We start from the raw sequence: 18,569 nt of genomic DNA on the forward strand, positions 1-18,569 counted from the left end.
TTTTTAAAAGTTTTTAAGCTTTATCTTCATCAAGTTTCATCACAATGTGAAGAACTTAATACATTGTTTATTGCAGGCTTTAATGAAGTGACTCTTGTCTTTTGACTGAATTTGATCAAACCTTTTTACACAAAGTTTTTCTCTATGATATGCTTGACAAATGCGTAATTCAAGTTTGTCCTAAAGGTGCTCAATTGGATTGAGATCCATTAAGTCTGTTACACTCCTCAACCCAATCACACACAACTCTGGCATGATGGATGGTTGCATTATCGTCTTAAAAGTAGCCGCAAAATTGCTGAGTGGTCTTGCTCTGTAACAATGCCTAAATAAACTACGGCTTTGTTCTGTTCATCCAGAGTAATAAAGGGAGTCCAGGGTATACCAGGAGAAGATTCCCAACCAATGCCAACTCCAATCGGGTACACAGTTCACAATATAATTACAGGCAACTTATAGAACCGCTTAGAGTTTCAATGAATCTTGGTTTGTATTTTACTCATTTCTAGAGAACCGCTTGTCTAACTTTGATCAAAATTAAACCACAAGTCAAAATGCAGGTTGGTATTGAGGTACCTGTCTGGATTATATTTGTACATTCACACAGAGTGGATATACAGTAGATCAGGTTGATCTGCCTTTTTATCATACTGGCCGCACTCATTTTGTAATGGCATTTATGTAGTGCTCCACTCTTGAAGCTCTGGTCATTGTGTGTTCTGTTTTATTAGAAGTGAATCGAGTGAAGATGAAAGTACCTCCCACATTTCAGTAGTTATCTTTGCAGTACAGTGTCATTACATAAAGCGTACACTGTTTCTAATGCAGAAGGCTGATCAGCATGAGCAGCTGGTAATTTGAACTCGACAGAAGTGATTCCTTAGCGACAACAGAGCCAGACCTGAAAGTTTTTCTCACTGCTTTTGATTTTTTTTTTCTCTCTCAAAGGACCCAGTGTCAACACTTATTTAAATAAATTCTATCACAGTTAGGTGGAAATGACAAGATTACCGTAAATGGACTATATTGTAGCATCAGCGTTGTGGCTTGAGAAAGACAGCAGGCTTGACCTACTTTCATTAGTACTTCAAATCAAATGTCTTTTCTTCCTCAAGCATCTTATTTGTTTTGTTCATGCCTTGAATTAAATTGGCCAATTTTTATAAAGAAAACATACTTGTGACAGACCGTACATTTTTAAGAGGACTTCTTGCTGACCTGTATAAACAATTAACTGTATAAACAATTTGTTTATAGACCTTTCTGGTGTTTATTGAAATAACTGTAGTGCACGTAGTGTATGCAAAAATACTGGAAGTGTGGGTAATTGTTATACTAACCAGTATAAAATGTCCTGTATCTATTACTGTGTATGATTAGAGTTTTGGTCATTTTAATCCTGGTTTTTAATAAAGAAATTCAACAAGGGTCTTCCCCTCTGAGTTTGACTTCAACCGAATCAGTCATTCTACCTGGCAACAGGCTGCGGTTGCTATGCTGTCAATGGAGTCTTTATGACGTCTGTTTATCCAGACTGTACTGTATCATTGTATTGCAGGATAACATGATTCTTAATCCCAGTGAATTAAAGGTCAGATGCTTGGCATAAAATGGATGTTTTAAATAATGGATTCTCAATATATAACATGTTTGAGGTATGCATTTATAGAGTATTAGTCTTGTTTTGTATCTGTTATTTACATACCATTTGAAATATTTCCAGGGGTGCCCGTCAGTGACAGAAATACTGCTTGGTGTTCCTTACGGCACAGGGCAGGCCCCTGGTATATCTCAGACACACTGTACAACTGTGAGCGTTTCATTTACTACAGAAAATGAAATCCAGCTAGAACTACCTCGGTCAAGTGGATTTCCTGTATATATGCGGATGTGACAAGTGTATAGAAAGAATCTATTTAAAACAGACTGAACAGACTGGGGCCCAGTTTGAACATCTTTCCACCCAGTAAACATTGTGCTTGGAGGTGTTCAGATGAAGCCAGTTAATTTCTAACAAACCAATTCAATTTGATTATGGGGCATGCGTCCGTGTTGGAGTCTTTATCCCTCCTGTCGGAGAGCCGGGCTGTGCCATCTGGCTCCTCTCCCCTCCGATCGCCGCCACCTGTCCGATTGGGCCTTCTGAAGGGCAGAGCCGAGCCTGGGGGCTGGAACCCTGCAGATAGACCCGGTCTTGTGCGGCTGGCCCTGCCAGCGTGCCACGCCCATACCCCCTGCCCAACCTCATTGCCAAGGCCAGGATCCAGCTTCCATCAACCAACGTATCACTCCCTCCCCACTGTCATGCCTAGAGCTCTCTGCTTTGCTCTGTTTCTCCCAGGCCTGTCCTGCTGGGGGCATATTAGCATTCTTGGAATTGATCTGTGGATTTAAGGAACCAGCAAGCAATCTGTGCCTTAAAAAATACAATGGAAGAGCTTGGGTGTAGCAGTGGAAATGTCCTTGCTTCAGGACACTGCTCTCTACGTGGTTCACATCCAGCAAGAGTAATTGCATTTCAGTTCTTGAAGTAATGGTTTTAATCTCCAACATAATACCTATGGGGGTATATTCTCAATCCTTTTTATTTAAAGTGTTCATTATCATGTTTTTTTATATTATGTTCTTGTACTTTCTCATTAAGTGTCTGGGGGTTGATAAGCGTGCAACTCTGTTTCTGTATTTAGGCATTATCACGCTTTTTGCAGAATGGAAAAACAAGAAAGTTACCAGAAATAAAGAACCCATACATTGAAATGTATGGGCTTCTAAATAGGCTTAATTTTTTTTTTTTTTTTTTACTTGAAGTTTTGTAATTGGCGTTTTGTTTTCCTTTCAGAAAAAGTTTTGCTTTTAGAGTCTGTTGTGTTGCGTGAAAGGATTAACAGCTTCTGTTTTCATATAGATGCAAACTTTCTGGTATTTAAATTTTCTAAGGCTTGATAGAAAGAAAGACATGTTTGAATGAACAGATTTACTTGGAAGATGTTGATGGAATAAGAGTTTCTGGTTTGTTTAAACATGCAATGTACCAAAAGAATATCCTAATTACCCATGCTTAACAGTACGGTTATAACTCACGATACATGCAGGGAACTCAGTGGTATATACTGTATGCTGTCATTTTTGGAGTTTGATGTCAAATTGTTTTGTGAATTACAGGAGCACAAAAGCCACTTTCTAGAAAAAAGCATGATTGTGGAATTTCTTGCGCAGTTGAAGCTATCAAGGTGTCGAATGTGACAGATTCTGACACCAGTGAAAAATACTGCTTGATTACAGTGGCAGTTTGTGATTTACATAAAAACACAACTGACAGATTGCAGCGGGTAGTTCTGTTCAAAAGAAGAAAGCTTTTTAATCTTGGAAGCACAAATAATACATCTCGGAAGCTCTTTGCTCTTGATTGTCATGTTTGTGTGTACTGCATATTGAGTTTAAAAAACAAACAAACCAATAAATGATTTCCATAGGATATTCCCTAATGAATAGAATGAATAAGTAACACAAATAAGTAAAAAATGAGTACAATTAGAAAACCATTGCAATGCAGGCAGATGTATTGGTTCTGTGATGTTAATGGTCGTGTGAAGTTTAATTTGATCCACTAGACCTATATAAGCTATATGAGAGCTGTTTGCAACTATTCAGCAACAATTGCAGAGGCACATTTACAAAATACTCTTATTGCCCATTTTACTCCCCTCTGACCCTTTGTTCACTAAATATCTTGGTGTCCCCTGAGTAGATACATCGAGAGCATCTGTCATTTTGATGGATGGCCTTTTAACAGGTATGGGTTGGCTGTTTGCCTGTCAAATGAATATCCAGGGAGTTCCCTGTTGGATGAGGTCCATTCGGAAGTTTAAAAACCAACCCCACCGCCACCACTCTATGCCCTGTCTCCCTCCCTTCCTTCAGATAAGCAGCATGATGCCTTATTGGAAAATGAGTGGCTTGGATGTGATGGCTCCAGCCAGGCCAGGCTTCCTTTTCCTGGACACACTGCTGAGCAGCGCCCCCCACACACCTGGGGGCCAGGAAGTTACTGACGGGTTGCTGTGAGCACTGCGTCAATCAGAGGCAGACAGTGATGGGACTGGAATAGATATCACTACAAAAACGACATAGGTTTAGATAGCAGTTTATCATGCCAAGGCATCACAATGGGTTTTGCGAAAAATAAGACAGAACTGACATAAATAGTTGTCATAATGGTAGTAATAATAATTCCAGGCATGCCACATTATTATCAGTGATGCCGACTCACCCTTCTTAAATTTCTCTTGGAATTGTATGTAAATGTATGCTCAGGCTTGCTCAGCGACTGCCCCACAGGTGAAATATGCTGTGGATTTCATTAAATGTGAGTGCTGAAACAGTAATGCATGAGGATTAAGAAAACATTGTGGGATAAGAAAAAAATAAATATACATGTTACCAATTCTTATAGTATAGCCTATCCCTTTTAAGGTTTATTGAATATTTTTTGTTATTTTTAAATTTAGTGCACCATAAGATGGTTACTACTCAATTTGTCTTCAGTGCATCTTAAAGTAAAGTGAACAGACCATGATTTCATGTTAAACAAATTCAGAATGGCTGTAAATTTGATACACCGGTTGGTGTTCATACCAGACAGAAATAATTGTATGTTAACAACGGTTCGAAAAGCATGGCTGAATTTTGACAGTTTTATTTAAAGATAAGCTTATCCGGTTAAACCTATTTGAGCATGCTTGGCTGTTTCTGAATAGGCCCTGTCCCCTTGCTGAGAGGTGGGGATAGAAGCTATTTGCACACTGCTATTTACAGTCTCCTGATATTTCTTTCCAAAGAGGGGTGGTTGGAGGTTAAGCTGCTATGGAGGTAATGTTAGTCGGGACACCGATGGTCACCGCTCACTCTGTTTGTTTTTGACAAGTGTGACATATTCATTAAACATTTGCACGCCAGATGGAGACTTGATTGGGGCTCAACCCAAGGTCTGCACCCCCATACAGCATGCTGAGAAGTTGATAAGCCAGTCCTGTTTCATTTATGCCGGATAGACCCCGAAGCCCTCATTGGATACGTTCACGAGAGTGTCCTGTGGATAGCTGCTCAGCTTTCATCTTTTAAAATGATGAAATTGAAATAGACGTGAAGATTAAAATAGCCCGGCCAGAAGCTGAGAAACCAAACAAGGGCATCAAAACAAATAATGAAAAAAAAGAAACTTCTAAATAATTTGTTCAGGTCTTGCGTTTTTAATATTGGTTGAATTTCCCCAATATTACCAGTCTTGGTCGCCTACCTCTCCTATTTTTTTCATTTTCTTTAAACAATCTTTGCAGCAGAGCTGAGTGTTCTACAAAACGATGTTAAAGTACATCTGTTTGAGTCTCGCGACTCAGCATATTTTCCTTGGTGTTTTATTAGTTTTCATGTAATGCTTTTATAAAAATGTGCAGGCGACACCAGTTTCAAGGGAATATCTGCATACCACGTGGTCTAGCTTTTAGAGCAAAGGGACAAAGAAACATGAGTTTGAATCCCAGCATTTGATCTTCTTATGCCTCAGTCCTGCCTGATAACCACCTTTAGCTATGGCCAAAAGTTTTGCATCGCCCTATAGAATTAACTAACTTTGCTTCATAAAGTCGAATGACACCTGCTGAATAATGTTACGTTAACTTATTGAATTATATACTGCTTTGTAGTTTTCCATATACTTTTTTCTTTTTTCCTAAAACTGACAAAAATGGAAAAATGTGACATTTCGAAATCGAACATGATATACTGTACTACTATTAAGGCTTCTGGTAGACTTGTCCAATATCATTTTGTAGTTTCTTTGATTTACATGATGTTCAACAAAATGTAATTGACATGTTTGTTTTCTGCAGACATTTGATGAAACTGGACGTGGATATGATTATGTGCTGTGAGGACCTGTAATGTGGGTCATGCAACAAGCACGTTTTTGTAGTTATTATTGTTTTGATGATCGTTGTGATTTATAGAGCCCCGAGGCTTGTGGGCAGAGCTCATTTCAAGTTAATTATAGGGTGCTTGTGACGGGACAGCCCTGCTCTGCGGCAATCAAGCTTTCCTCCTTTTCCTTCCTGCAGCAGGCCTCCCCTCTCTCCTGTTTTTTCGAGGGGTGAAGTCTCTTGCGTCAGCCGGGTGAGTGAGGGCCCTGGCTCATGTCAGCGGCCGGGAGATTGAGGGTTTCCTACATCGAAGGTGCTCACAAACAACTTGGATTGACGTTTTATTATTCCTGTTATGAAAGTTAGATATGCAGCGCCTTTCTGGTTTCTGTTTGTCATTTTCCCACTGTGAAAGTAATGGCTTGCTGTCTTCCAAGCAAAGCAATCTAGATATGGATAGCAAACACAAACTGACATGCAGTAAATGTGTTCTAATACTGTTATTACTTCCAAGTGTCTTTGTATATCTCTAAACAGATAAGATAATGCCCTGTTTTAGATGGCAATGAGAATATACTGTTTGTGTGTGTGTGTGTGTGTATACAGTATAGACAGACAGACAGACAGACAGACAGACGGACAGAGACACACACACACACACACACACACACACACACACACACGTCCCTGACAAACATACCAAAACATTGGGAAGTTCCCTCTTATATAATGTAATGCACAAACAAAAACACCCAATGCGAATGATTTAGCACAATTGATAACCCAACATATGTTTTTGTGGAAATAGCTGAAAGGCAGCTGCAGCCACATGTTGAAAGCGTACCTAGCTATGTTAAAGATACAGCTCATTTTCTGAAAAGGATTAATAATATAAAGGTTAAACTTCCAGAGAAATACCATTTTATTTTGCATGGATGTAAAACCAGTGTTCTCAGGCAAGAAACTTTAGAAGCAATGTAATATAAAATGAAATATGTAGAAGAGACCGGTACATCATTATATATAAAAAAAAAAAAAATACAGAACCACCTATCAAATATAAGAAACAAAAAAGTAAATGAACCAATAGTTCAGCACATTACAAGGAACAGACACACCATGGATGACCTAAAGTTTGTGGTTTTAGGAAAAGACAAATAGAAAGGAACAGTAGATTGTTCCATCATTAGCTATATAGTGAATAACATCACAAAGACATTGGATTTAAAGAGAAATAAACGTGTGGTTACCATGGCATCAAAAGCCTATAAATCCTTCCAACTGAAGCAAAGAGGGTCAGTCTTTTTAAGACTGTTGAGGACTGTCACACGGCTGGCTGAGTGGTGACGTCAGAACCAGGAAATGAATACACAGACAGATGAAATGAAATGATGAAGGCGTTTGCTTGCGCCGGTTTATTATTTACGGGAAAATAAAAGGTTTTAACAAACACAAAACACAGGACGCGGCACTTGCGGCCAAAATAAACAGACCACGTAGCAATTGCTCTCTTTCTCTTTTCTCCTCACTCCCGTTCTTTCGCCCTGAACACACAACCCAGAGTGAATGAAACGTGCACCTATATATCCTGTTGTGCTGGGATTCAATTACTAATTAATTATTCAGCACGTGAATTAATTATGTGCAACCTCGTGCTCACATATTACATACTTTAAATGCACGTGAAGTGATGTGCAATCCCGTGCCTAAATACAATTATACATTTTAAATCACACGTGAAACACAGACCTGTTTATATCCTGTGTACCAATGACTATACACCAACATTAACACACCACACGCAACATACAACACAGAAATGCACACAGAGGCGGAGCACATTGCCACAAGGACATATTTGAAAGGTATGATACTGAGGTTTGGGAATGGGAAGGAAAACGATGATAAGGAAAGCTAACCCCCTAGTGGCTGTTTCCTTTCCATAAATATGACTTGTATTCTTCTTTGTCTAGGTTAGGAGTAGAGATACATTGTTAATGTTGGTGTTGAACAAACAAGCAAACGAAAGTGTTCTGAAACGTATTAACAGAACGGCTTTCGCAGTCATTTTGCTGTTGGTTTTCTGGACTTTATTTTCATTTTCACAGCCAACACTATAAGCCTAATTTTCATTCTGTTGCACCAATGCTAAGTTTGTTTCCATGGTATTTAGTTTGAAAAATAATGTATTAACTGCAAGAAACAGCTTGGGTTTGTGTTGAAGCAGTTAAGGATTAATCAACGACTTATTTGACAGTTGCGTTCCAATAGTCAAACAGGTTGACTGTAATAATAAATCATGCATTTGATCATGTTTGGTGCTCCGTTTGTGAAAGCACCGTTTCGTAACACTGCTGTTTGTGCACTACATTGTAAAGCTGCCTGGAAATGATTTATTAATGTTATAAAATGTCATTTATCTTCATGGATTCGAACTCCACTTCCGTCCATCTGAAGCTGCGCGCTTTACAATGACTTCACATGACGTGCGATTAGTCGACTACCAGTTTCTGAGGTCGACCGTTCAGTGCGACCCCTACTACAAACACAACTAGTTGTGAGCTCCCAAGTTCACATCCAGCCAGGGTATTAGGAACCCACGTTCTGTGCTACAGACCAGATTTTGTGGAGATTACTGTAGGTCCTATACCTGCTTTTCAAGAAGTGAACTTGCCTTGTTGTGGCAGGATAACTGGGCTTCACCTGACATCCCACTTCATTTTATATGGAGTTTTGACATAGAAGGGGATCACCTGCTTCTATTTGCTGTGGGTTCCTACAGCTGTCCGAGTGACCGTATAAAGCAGGTGAAGTTATCCTTTATCGGTACTATGGTATGTTAAACAGACAGCTTTGTATTGCACTAAAACAAATTACATAAAAGTATCAACTGATTTCAACCCCGCTTAATATCAGCATAAGAAAATAAAAGCATAAGATTAGAAGGTTTCCTTCTAAATAAATTGCACACTATTAAAGTGTTCCAGATATAAAGTACTGTAGTTCAATACAGAACACTGCCGTGCATATGTTTACAGCTATCTCATGCTTTTAATTAGGTTTTGTTTTAATGAACACTACTGTAATCCGTGCAGTACCTATATTTGCCATGTAAGCGCTTCTGTGTATTGATATTTATATTGTCAGGATATTGGTGAGCTTGTGATGAGGTCAATGTGCTTATTGTCACAATTCTAGCTCAGAAGGGGTGTTAGTGTTATATGAGTTATATAGAGTCATCTCAGCCCATTGTGTTTTGCTTACTTCTTCGTTCTCTCCTTAATCTCTGTTTAAAGATTCAGAATGACAAATGCATTCCCTCATTAGCATTGAGTGCAATGTTAGGATAATTCCTCATTAGGAGAGTGCAGCTCCGCTGCGCACTCCATTCTAACAGCAAGGCTGAGACGTGCGCTGGGTTCCAATGAGTGCTTCCACTCGCTGTGCACATTGTTCTGCACTTTTCCAGCTCATGGCACAAGTGCATTTGAAAGCCACAGGAAGCCTCTCTTTTAAGTGATATTTCCTAGGAATTGATTTGTTGCGCTGCTGTTTTGAATGTCAGACGGAGTACAGCATGCACACTGAGGGAGCTTTCAGCTATAGGAAGTATATACTCCTTTTTCAGCATAGTACAGTTTTAATTGCATTTCTTAGTTCCTATTTTCAAATAACTTGAAATGGTATCAGTTTTTGCTAATTTCATTTAAATTTGTAAACTTTATCACATTGTTTTAGTCCACTATTGCCAGAGAGGAAATATCTGTAGTCTTCCAAAAAATCTAATCAAGGTTTTAGAATCTGTTTATTAACATTAGAAATATGTACTTCAAGTTTGTGTCGCGTGTTGGGGTTCTCTTACTGTGTGTCTTGTGCTGTTTGAGCAAGAGAACCACAAAGCGATTTGTTTGGCTTATTATAAATCACGAAAACGAACACTGGACTCGCAAACAAAGTGTTTTTTAACTTTCGGATTGTATGTTCTGTACAGGGCAGGAACACATAGTATAAGATGTACTGGAATTTTGATAAGCTGCTCATTTGTATATGTGATTTGTAATGTCCAAAAGATGCAATGACCGATTTAACCAACCGCAGCATCACACTGACATCATTCGTGACGCAGTGTACTGGCACAGGAGCTCATGGCTACAACTGTAGTGCGTATGGTCATCCCGATCTCCAGTCCTCTATCACAGCACAGTACTGCACGTATCATGTGGAGCAGTATCTTCAAACCAATGCACCCTCGGAGAACAGCTCTGTGGGCTGCTTGGTCAAGCAAACGGGAGATGTTCAAAAGCTGTCATTTTGGATAGCTACTTCAAACAGATTCTTTATGTAACACAAGTATGTGCAAAGCTGAAGGCAGCAGCATGGAAACTGAGAACTCCAGCACAAAGCGATTTCAGAAGAGCTCCAAGGCGGCGATCTTATCCCGTGTGTGATTTATACCCAGCAGGCAGACTGCACTCCTTGCTTTGGCTCTAAATAAATCAACATACAGGCGTTCCTCACACAGTATGAGATGCTATCAGTATTTGTCTATATAACGTACACTTTACCATCGTAAAGAAGTGGGTGTTACAATACAAGGCTGTTTCCATTCAGTTTAATGACGCAGACAGCCAGGGTTCAGTAGTATTAGATGACACTTTCCAGAGTGTAGGTGTTATGTGATTGAAAAGGTACACTAGGTTTAAGATTAAGGCATTTTTTCCTAATAGAGGTGCTATTAAATGATTTCTCTAAACACACGACTAGCAGTATGAAACGGTGAATTATGCATGCAGCTTTCCACTTCTTGTTCAGTAATGTTTTTACGCTGGTTTCAGACTTTATAAATCTAACAGCAAACCCTTTATGTCTTAAGACTGTCATCAAAGTAATCTTTAGAACTGCAATGAGCTTTTCTTTTTGGTAAAATGACCGAACAGCTACATTTTTAGATTAGTTCCAGGTTCAAAATAACCTTGGTGGTGAAATGCCACAGTATTCTTGATGGTCATTCTTTTTTCTTGTTTGTTTTGAAGGCCCATCATTTTAGCCTGAGTAACATTTGATAACATTCAGTAAAATGGATTGACAACAAACTAGATGTAGAGAGACAGATACCTCTAGTGTGTTTGTTGAGATGGTGGATTGTGCTGCGTAACGGTTTGAGGGTATGGACACAGTAGATGCAGTCGCCTTATTTGGAGAATTTCTCTTAAAGTGCAGAAAAACTGCACTTTAAGAACACCTCAATAAAAAGACCACTTCACAGTTAGATTCCTATTACATTCCCACATTGCTTCTTTTTTTCTTTTAAATTTGGAATCGCCAGTTATTTTACCCCCGATTTTCTCCCAGTTTGGAATGCCCAATTATTCAACCCGGCTCACTGCTGCAGCTCCTGCACTAACTCGGGAGAGACGAAGACGAGCACTCACATCCTCACAAACGTGTGCCGTCAGCCGTGCGCTTGTTTTTTGCGCTGCAGGCCTGCCGTGAAGCCATTACAGAACTACAGCGTCGGAGGACCAAGCAGTTTGGAGTTGCACACAGGCAGGCCTGCAGGTGACCGGCCAGCCACAGGGGTCGCCAAGGATTCCCCAACTGACCTAAACCCTCCCCGCCTGGGCAGCGCTTGGCCAGTTGTGCGCCACCCACTGGGAAGTCCTGTCCACGGTCGGCAGTGGCATAGCCTGGATTCGAACTAGCGATCTCCAAGCTATAGGGTGCTAAAGTCACCTTCAGTGTTAAGGCCACCTTGTGCTGTCCTATATGTAGCAAGCCTCTGTTAAATTAGACCCCTAATAACATCAACTGCTTTTTATATATATTTTGTTTGCCCCTGGCCTTTATATTGAGGTTTCACTGTATTCCCAACAGGAACATACCACTGCTGTTTCCACTGGGAGACGGAATGCTTTATTTAGGCAGGGGTTTCCTGGGGTAAACCCATTATTATGCCCCAGTCCTTCCTCCTGTTTGCACCACCATACAATCCTAGTTTTATAGCTGGGTGGTGCAGATTTCTAAGCTCTTTCCTCAGGATATCCCACCTCAGAAGCCCCTTGTTACTGATTTAAGTTTTATTACTGCAGAGCACATGGGCACGTTGAATAAAAACAATGAATCATAGGCATCATATTGAGCTTGAATTTTAAATAACGTGCTGCAGTGCTTTACCGAGAGTAGAGATAAAGTGGTTGTCGGTGTATATTATGGTCTGGAATTGAATATTTTGGAACTGTGTTTTGTGTTCATTCCTTTGATTATTTTATGGTCTCTAATTGCACTTGTTTAAGAAACTGAAAACAATGTTAGAAGATTGCAGTAAGTCAAGTAGCTGCATGTTTTGCTTAATGCCTTAATTAGTATTCCATGAGAAGAAACACTTCCTGTACCATAAGAGACAGGATCAGCTGCTTATTATAAATCGTTTTTAGTTCATATAAGTTTATATTTAGACGCTCCTTTGAATTTCTGTCAGTGGATTGTTTTCTGTGTGTCATTTTAAAATTGAACTTTGGATAAAACCAGATGGAGTAAAACTACTAAATCTGCTGCCAGCTGTCTAAATACACTCTGAAGAAAAGTTTTATATTCAGCTCCTGCCTTTTAAAAAAACACAAAGAATTATGAAGAAACCTTGTGAAGTCTCACGATTAAGTACTGAATAATCCCACACACTGTATGATTAGCACTGGAGAGAATCGGTTGGAAAGACAGCATTGTATGTCTTCAGGTGAACATTTTTAAAATGAGAGATTTTCATGTAGTCAGGAAGCTGAGGGTCAATTAAGCTAAGCAGCTCTGCAGGTGCCTGGTTAACCCCTGTAAAAACTCATGTAGAATTCACAATGCATTCTCCAAATCCTTCAAGCGCAGTACATGTATTTTACACGACTGATAAGACGTGCTCCTGTTGCTACTTAGAGCTTCTTATCCCTGGCTGGAGATTTCCTCAGAGACGGGCGTACAGTACGTGCCTGTGTAACACTTCAGAGTTTTACACACACAGTATCTAGAGGACCTCTTGTCTAATTGAGATAGGACTTGCTAGGGACATTCGTTATCACAAGTAGGTGGATGAGAATCTGGTAATATGTAAGCTGTCTGCCAGCCTGTCTGTCTGTTTGACACACATGCATATCCCTTTTAAAGGGTTTACTCCTCTCTGCACTCATGTCTGTTTATCTAATTATGAGGAAGCTTGGTTAGGACATTCTTTACCGCAAGTTATTCAGAGCATCAGAATATGACGTTATATGGAGGGTGGCCAATGGAGGTTCTTTTGAAACGTGGTTTCTTTCACAAATTTGTTTTAAATCCAGTTTACTGCGGTTTCTAACAAATCTAGTTATTCAACCGAAAGATGAAGGGATGAAATTACAGAAATGTGGATGCTATATAAATACTGCAGAGTTATTGGTAGACCAGCAGAGTGCATTCAGCTCTGCCACTGGCCTGGCACAGGCTCAGAACGCCTCAGCTACACAGGTTACTGTCATGTGACTGGGCTTGGCCTGTCTGGATACTTTGCATGGAAGGCCTCTGTTGCACTCATTGCCCATAACTTGCGTACACAGTGTTGTCTGTCTACTTGTAAACTTTATAAGACATTTTCTCGAATTGCCCTGTGAGCCAGAGCATACTATAGCACTGCCACTCCCTTTTACACAGTAGGTAAACTGGCATTCAGAATAGACCTGCTGAAATGCTTCCTTCATAAAGCCAAAAGCCTCAACACTAGGGTATTGCTAAGATCTTTTTTTGCTGGAGTGAGCTTTTTGAAGCCCCAGTGCTATGTGCTTACTGTTGAATCTCCAGCCTGAGCACAGTGGTCTCCTATAGCCGAGGGTGGATTTCATTTTAGAGGCTCGAGTGAGTCTCGCTGCACGCACCCTCTTGATTTTGTGTTCGTCCCGAGAAAGGCCTTCGATTTGTTCTCCAAAAACAAGTGAAAAATCTTCAGTGAGGGAAGTCCTTGCCCAAACACTTTAGGCTTGGCCTGACGAGGCAAGCCAACAGTGCTGGAAAGAACAAACTTGTCAGAGCAGAGGAGATGTCAAAAGCTTCAGTATGAGGAGCAGCTTTTTTCCTTTTATTCTTTTTTTCTCCATACATATGTCTCCCCTGCGCCTAGCCTTTGACACTGAAAATGCAGCACTTTTATCAAACTCTAAATTTGTATAGCAGTCATAAGCAGAGATGGGGGTTGAAAGAACTGCATGCAGATCGTTCAGAGCAGTTTTGTGATGCCTGCGGTGCATTTGTAATGGGAGAATCAAAACTAACAAGTCCTTGTGTCCATTCCCAGTTAATTGCCTGTTGAGCTGTTTTTGGTTTATAAAGGATATTTACACATGAAGGATGCTGTATACAGTAAATGTTATTGGCACGGTACAGAGATACCTGTCTAAGTCACAGACCCCCAAAGATAATGTAATTCTCCAATATTTTTTTTTCTTTTGTTCTTTTGGGAGGGTGGGAATGTTGTTTAAGGAGTTGAATGTTTTATAAATGAGTTGCAAGGGAGCTGGGCAGCTCAGTACATTGGTGTTCAGAGCCTTTTCACCTCTGGGTCCATCTCTGCTCCAGCCGTGGCCATCATGACAGTCATATCCATCAGTCGGCTGGTCAGGAATGGCCCATGTGAAGCAAGCTCTGGTGGATCTCAGCCCAGTTCTCTGTGGGTCAGGGTCCACATAAAAAACCACCACCGCCTGGATCGGGCCCCTGTGTCTTAGAGAGGCCAGGGGTTGACGAGCAAGGTGGCTGAATTTTCCTTATCATGGTTCTCAAGCTCTATTCTTAAATACTCCCAATAGGTCTTTGTTTCAACCATTTTTTGTTATCCAGGGCAATTGAAAAACTAAACTCGCTTCTTAAATACATTTCTTATTTTAAATACATTTTTTTTGTAAATGATTTGTTAAAATTTCTAACAAAATAGTTTATTCTAATAAGTGAAACTGTCCTGCCCGGAGAGATTTGTTTCCCCAGAAACAAGCTTTATTTATATTACAGAATGTTTTATTTTATTTTAATTTTCATTGAAATAAAGCTTTGGCTTGTCAACAAAATAAAGACTAGAGTGTTGAACTTTAAAAGACTTTCTTACCTTACGTGGAGCAAAATTATCAGTGAGACAAACATTCTTGTGCTAAGATTTGTCTTAAATACAAAATGATAGATTAAACATTGCTATTGTTTACTTGTGTCTAAAATCGTCCTGTGTTTTAGGTAACATTTACTCTAATAGACTATCAGACAGTGTGACCTACAGCACAGGAAGACGATTTAGGAATCGGCTATCTGTCGAGCTCCAATTAAATACTTGGAGACAGCGGTCTAAAACCTTAGTTGGCATTCCTTTTAAGACAGTGAGGAGTGGGTGCTCGTGTACCCCAAACATTGAGCTCTTTAAGACCAGTATTGTTGACCCTGCCTTCAGCACTCACAGACGATGTCCGAGACTGAAGCTAGTGAAGCTACAATGATTCCTTTGTATAGAGCAGACTACAAAGCACATTTACAAGGGACAGAGATGAACTGGTTGAAACAAAGTGCTAGAAGGACTAGAGTTAAGAGCTCTCTGGGCACATTTATAGCTGCACCAGGGCTTGAAAGAAGGCTAGTGAAGTCTGAGGATTTCAGTCTCCTTTGCTGTCAATCCTGCAACCTTTCACCAGCACAGAATACAATGCAAATTGAAAAAAAAAAAAAGCCGTAATCAAACTGTTCATACAACATCCATACCAGTGAATGATTTGCTTGCCCCGTAGTGATGCGTCCTTCTCCCATTAGTATTTTTTTTTAGTGGGCTTGCATGCTAGCCTTCAGTTTAATGGTCTTTTTTATGTTTACATTCATTTGCCATTGTGTTTTTGTGACTTTTTATTTATTTCCGTGGTTTCTTTTTTGTTCCTTTTTTTCTTTTGCTTTTCTTGTTTTCTCACCCTTCCTACCTGCCCTGCTGTTGTATTGCCTCCTCCCTCCCGTGCCCTTCCCTTTGCACTTGCCAAGATGTTGCCATTCCAGCACCCCCTCCCACCTCACTGACCAGTGCCACTACTGACCATGTAGCACCAGCGGGCAGCCCCGGACCCACCCCCTCGGCCCCCCGGGATGTGGTGGCATCGCTGGTATCCACACGCTTCATCAAGCTCACCTGGCGCCTGCCCGCGGAGCCACACGGAGACAACATCAACTACTCTGTCTACTACAGCCAGGAGGGCGCCACCAGGTGAGGGGCAAAGCCAGGACTATTAGAGTACAAAGAGAAAGACAAAATCATTCCAGTAAATCTTATCTAATGTGTATTGTACTATTTAAAAAATAGTTCAGTGTTTTAAAAAATACTTGTAGTTTGCCACTGAACTTATTTCTTTTAGTATTTCTCAATGTAGCGCTAGTGAGTGTTTTAATAGGTATAGGTGATCCATTACCGTCACTTTGTAGATCTCGCGTTTATATGAAAGATGCACACATTGTTAAATGTATTTGATTTTGAATGGTACTTTTCTTTTGGCTATTGTTGAACCAAGCAATTGCAGAAAGCAGTCTTTCTAAGATAGAGTTCCCATCTTAAAGGAACGCAGCCGACACTAGTTCTAGGAGTACATTCCTGTAGGAAAAACAAATCGGAATGTGGTTTTTTTTTTAGATTGACTCCTTCCTGAGCTTTATTTTTGCCTTTTATTTCCTGTAAAAGAACTCAAACTTCCAGAAGCTTCATGCATTGACACGCTCTAGCACTGCCACAAGGTCTTTTCCTATGACTGCTGTAATCACAATGTCGACTGCATTCCTTCACGCGACACCTCACAGTTGACCGGAAGTTGTAACATTGAAGAATCTGCAAGGAGTGATCGATTTTATGTTTTCTTCAGCTTCAAATAAATGACCATTAATAAATCTAACTCACTTTTACCACAATGTGTGCCTTTCATATAGGAAATCGTGAGACCTACAAAATAATGACAGAACGTATTGGGTTCTTATTGCAGTTCTTATTGACTCTTGTCTTCCATGCTGCTAGGGAGCGGATTGAGAACACCAGCCGGCCAGGAGAGCTGCAGGTGACCATCCAGAACCTCATGCCTGAAACCAAGTACGTGTTCCGAGTGGTGGCACACAACAGGAACGGGCCAGGAGAGAGCTCCACCCCTCTCAAGGTGGCCACGCAGCTTGAAGGTAAGGTCTCGGACGTGTAACATGTGTACGTACAGGTGGTGGCACTCATACAAATGGTGCATATTTTTATATAGGATCTAATTATGATAAAACGATATTCTTGAGACCTGCTTATTCATGAGTTAATCTAGAAAGCTATATTTTTGGAACCAGTCATGTTAAATAAAGGAAACTTTGCATGGACTTTGCAATTAAACTACTGGGTATTGGCATGCAAAGCATCGCTAGGTGCTGGAATGTGGATGGGTGCGCATGGAAGGACGTGGGGCCCTTACATAAAGGTGTAAAAAATGAATGTTGTATAGAGAAAACAACTCAATGCTGGAGTAACGGAGTCCATGACCACTCGCAATGATTGCAAACATCATAAAAAGGCGAGGGGAAGATCCATAATCCATTGTGGAATGTCTCAAACTGCAGTGCAATCCAAGTCGTATTTCCTTCGCTGCATGTAAAACCATTCAGCGGCATTCTTCGATTTGTTTGATACATGATTAGGTCTTCCTGCATCATCTTGCTTGTGATGACTGGTTTCTCCCCTCGGTAAGCCTGTGTTTCTGAGGGCTCTGTGATTCCTCTGTTCTTGGCAATGGCTCCACGCGCTGGTTAGTAGTTTCTGCCAGCAGGTGTCTCTGTCTCACAGGAAATGTCACAACACCAGCGCTCCTGCCTGGCTCCATATTCCAGCTCTCCAGGATTATGGATGAGGGCTAAATAGCTGACCTGGTTCCTCGGCCACCTGCTGCTGCGGAGAGACGCAGGACCCAGACTGTCAACAGCAGCCCTTTCCAAATAGCTCTGCAGAGGACTTGCCAGACTTGAAATATAACTTACATTGCAGTTTGAGCCATTCCATCGTTTATTATATGCTTCGTTAGATTAAGCTAAATCATAAATAGTAGAATATATTTGGAAATATTAAATAAATATGATTTAATAGCAGTACTGATGCAATTCTAAAGAAATTATAATAAACAAATACAAAATGCAAATGCTACACTTAGAAATGCTGCAGAAAACTTCATACATTCAGTGTCGAAACAATTGCCATTGCATTTATTACATTTCTTTTAGCATTTCTAAATTGAGCACAATCAACTGTTTAATAGTTATGGATTATACAATGGAAATACTAAACAAAATAATACTTTAAAAATAAATAAAATGGTAATAACAATGAATGGGCAATCAACCAATACACGTACACCACTTGAAACTGGAAACAGTTTGTTAGATGATGATGATTATTATTATTATTATTATTATTATTATTATTATTATTATACATAATGGTACTAATCAGGTCCCACCTCTCCCGTCAATCTCTATCCTTTTGTTTCCAAAATGTAAAGGTACAAAACCACCTTGTCATAAAAAGAAAGAAAGTTAAAGTTTGCTTGCTAACAGTTTTTATTTGACCCGGTCCCTGGTGCAGTGTGAGTCTGTTAGCACACTCCAGGGCTGCTA

The 18,569-nt window shown here is 40.1% G+C and overlaps 1 protein-coding gene across 9 annotated transcripts in view; it reads left to right on the forward strand.

Annotated features, from left to right (window-relative positions):
• Nucleotides 1-18,569, forward strand: part of LOC117964337 (neogenin-like) — a 161,981-nt gene that overhangs the window by 113,035 nt on the left and 30,377 nt on the right. For 6 of the 9 annotated variants that reach the window (XM_058994986.1, XM_058994985.1, XM_058994978.1 and 3 more), the window contains exons 8-9: nucleotides 15,933-16,152; nucleotides 16,948-17,102. In XM_058994986.1, coding sequence (XP_058850969.1) covers nucleotides 15,933-16,152; nucleotides 16,948-17,102 — 375 coding nt within the window. The remainder of the gene's footprint in view (nucleotides 1-15,932; nucleotides 16,153-16,947; nucleotides 17,103-18,569) is intronic. The other 3 variants (XM_058994987.1, XM_058994982.1, XM_058994984.1) reach the window with 1 other exon arrangement.

Source organism: Acipenser ruthenus, chromosome 21 (genome assembly GCF_902713425.1).
Source record: "Acipenser ruthenus chromosome 21, fAciRut3.2 maternal haplotype, whole genome shotgun sequence".
Classification (NCBI taxonomy): domain Eukaryota; kingdom Metazoa; phylum Chordata; class Actinopteri; order Acipenseriformes; family Acipenseridae; genus Acipenser; species Acipenser ruthenus.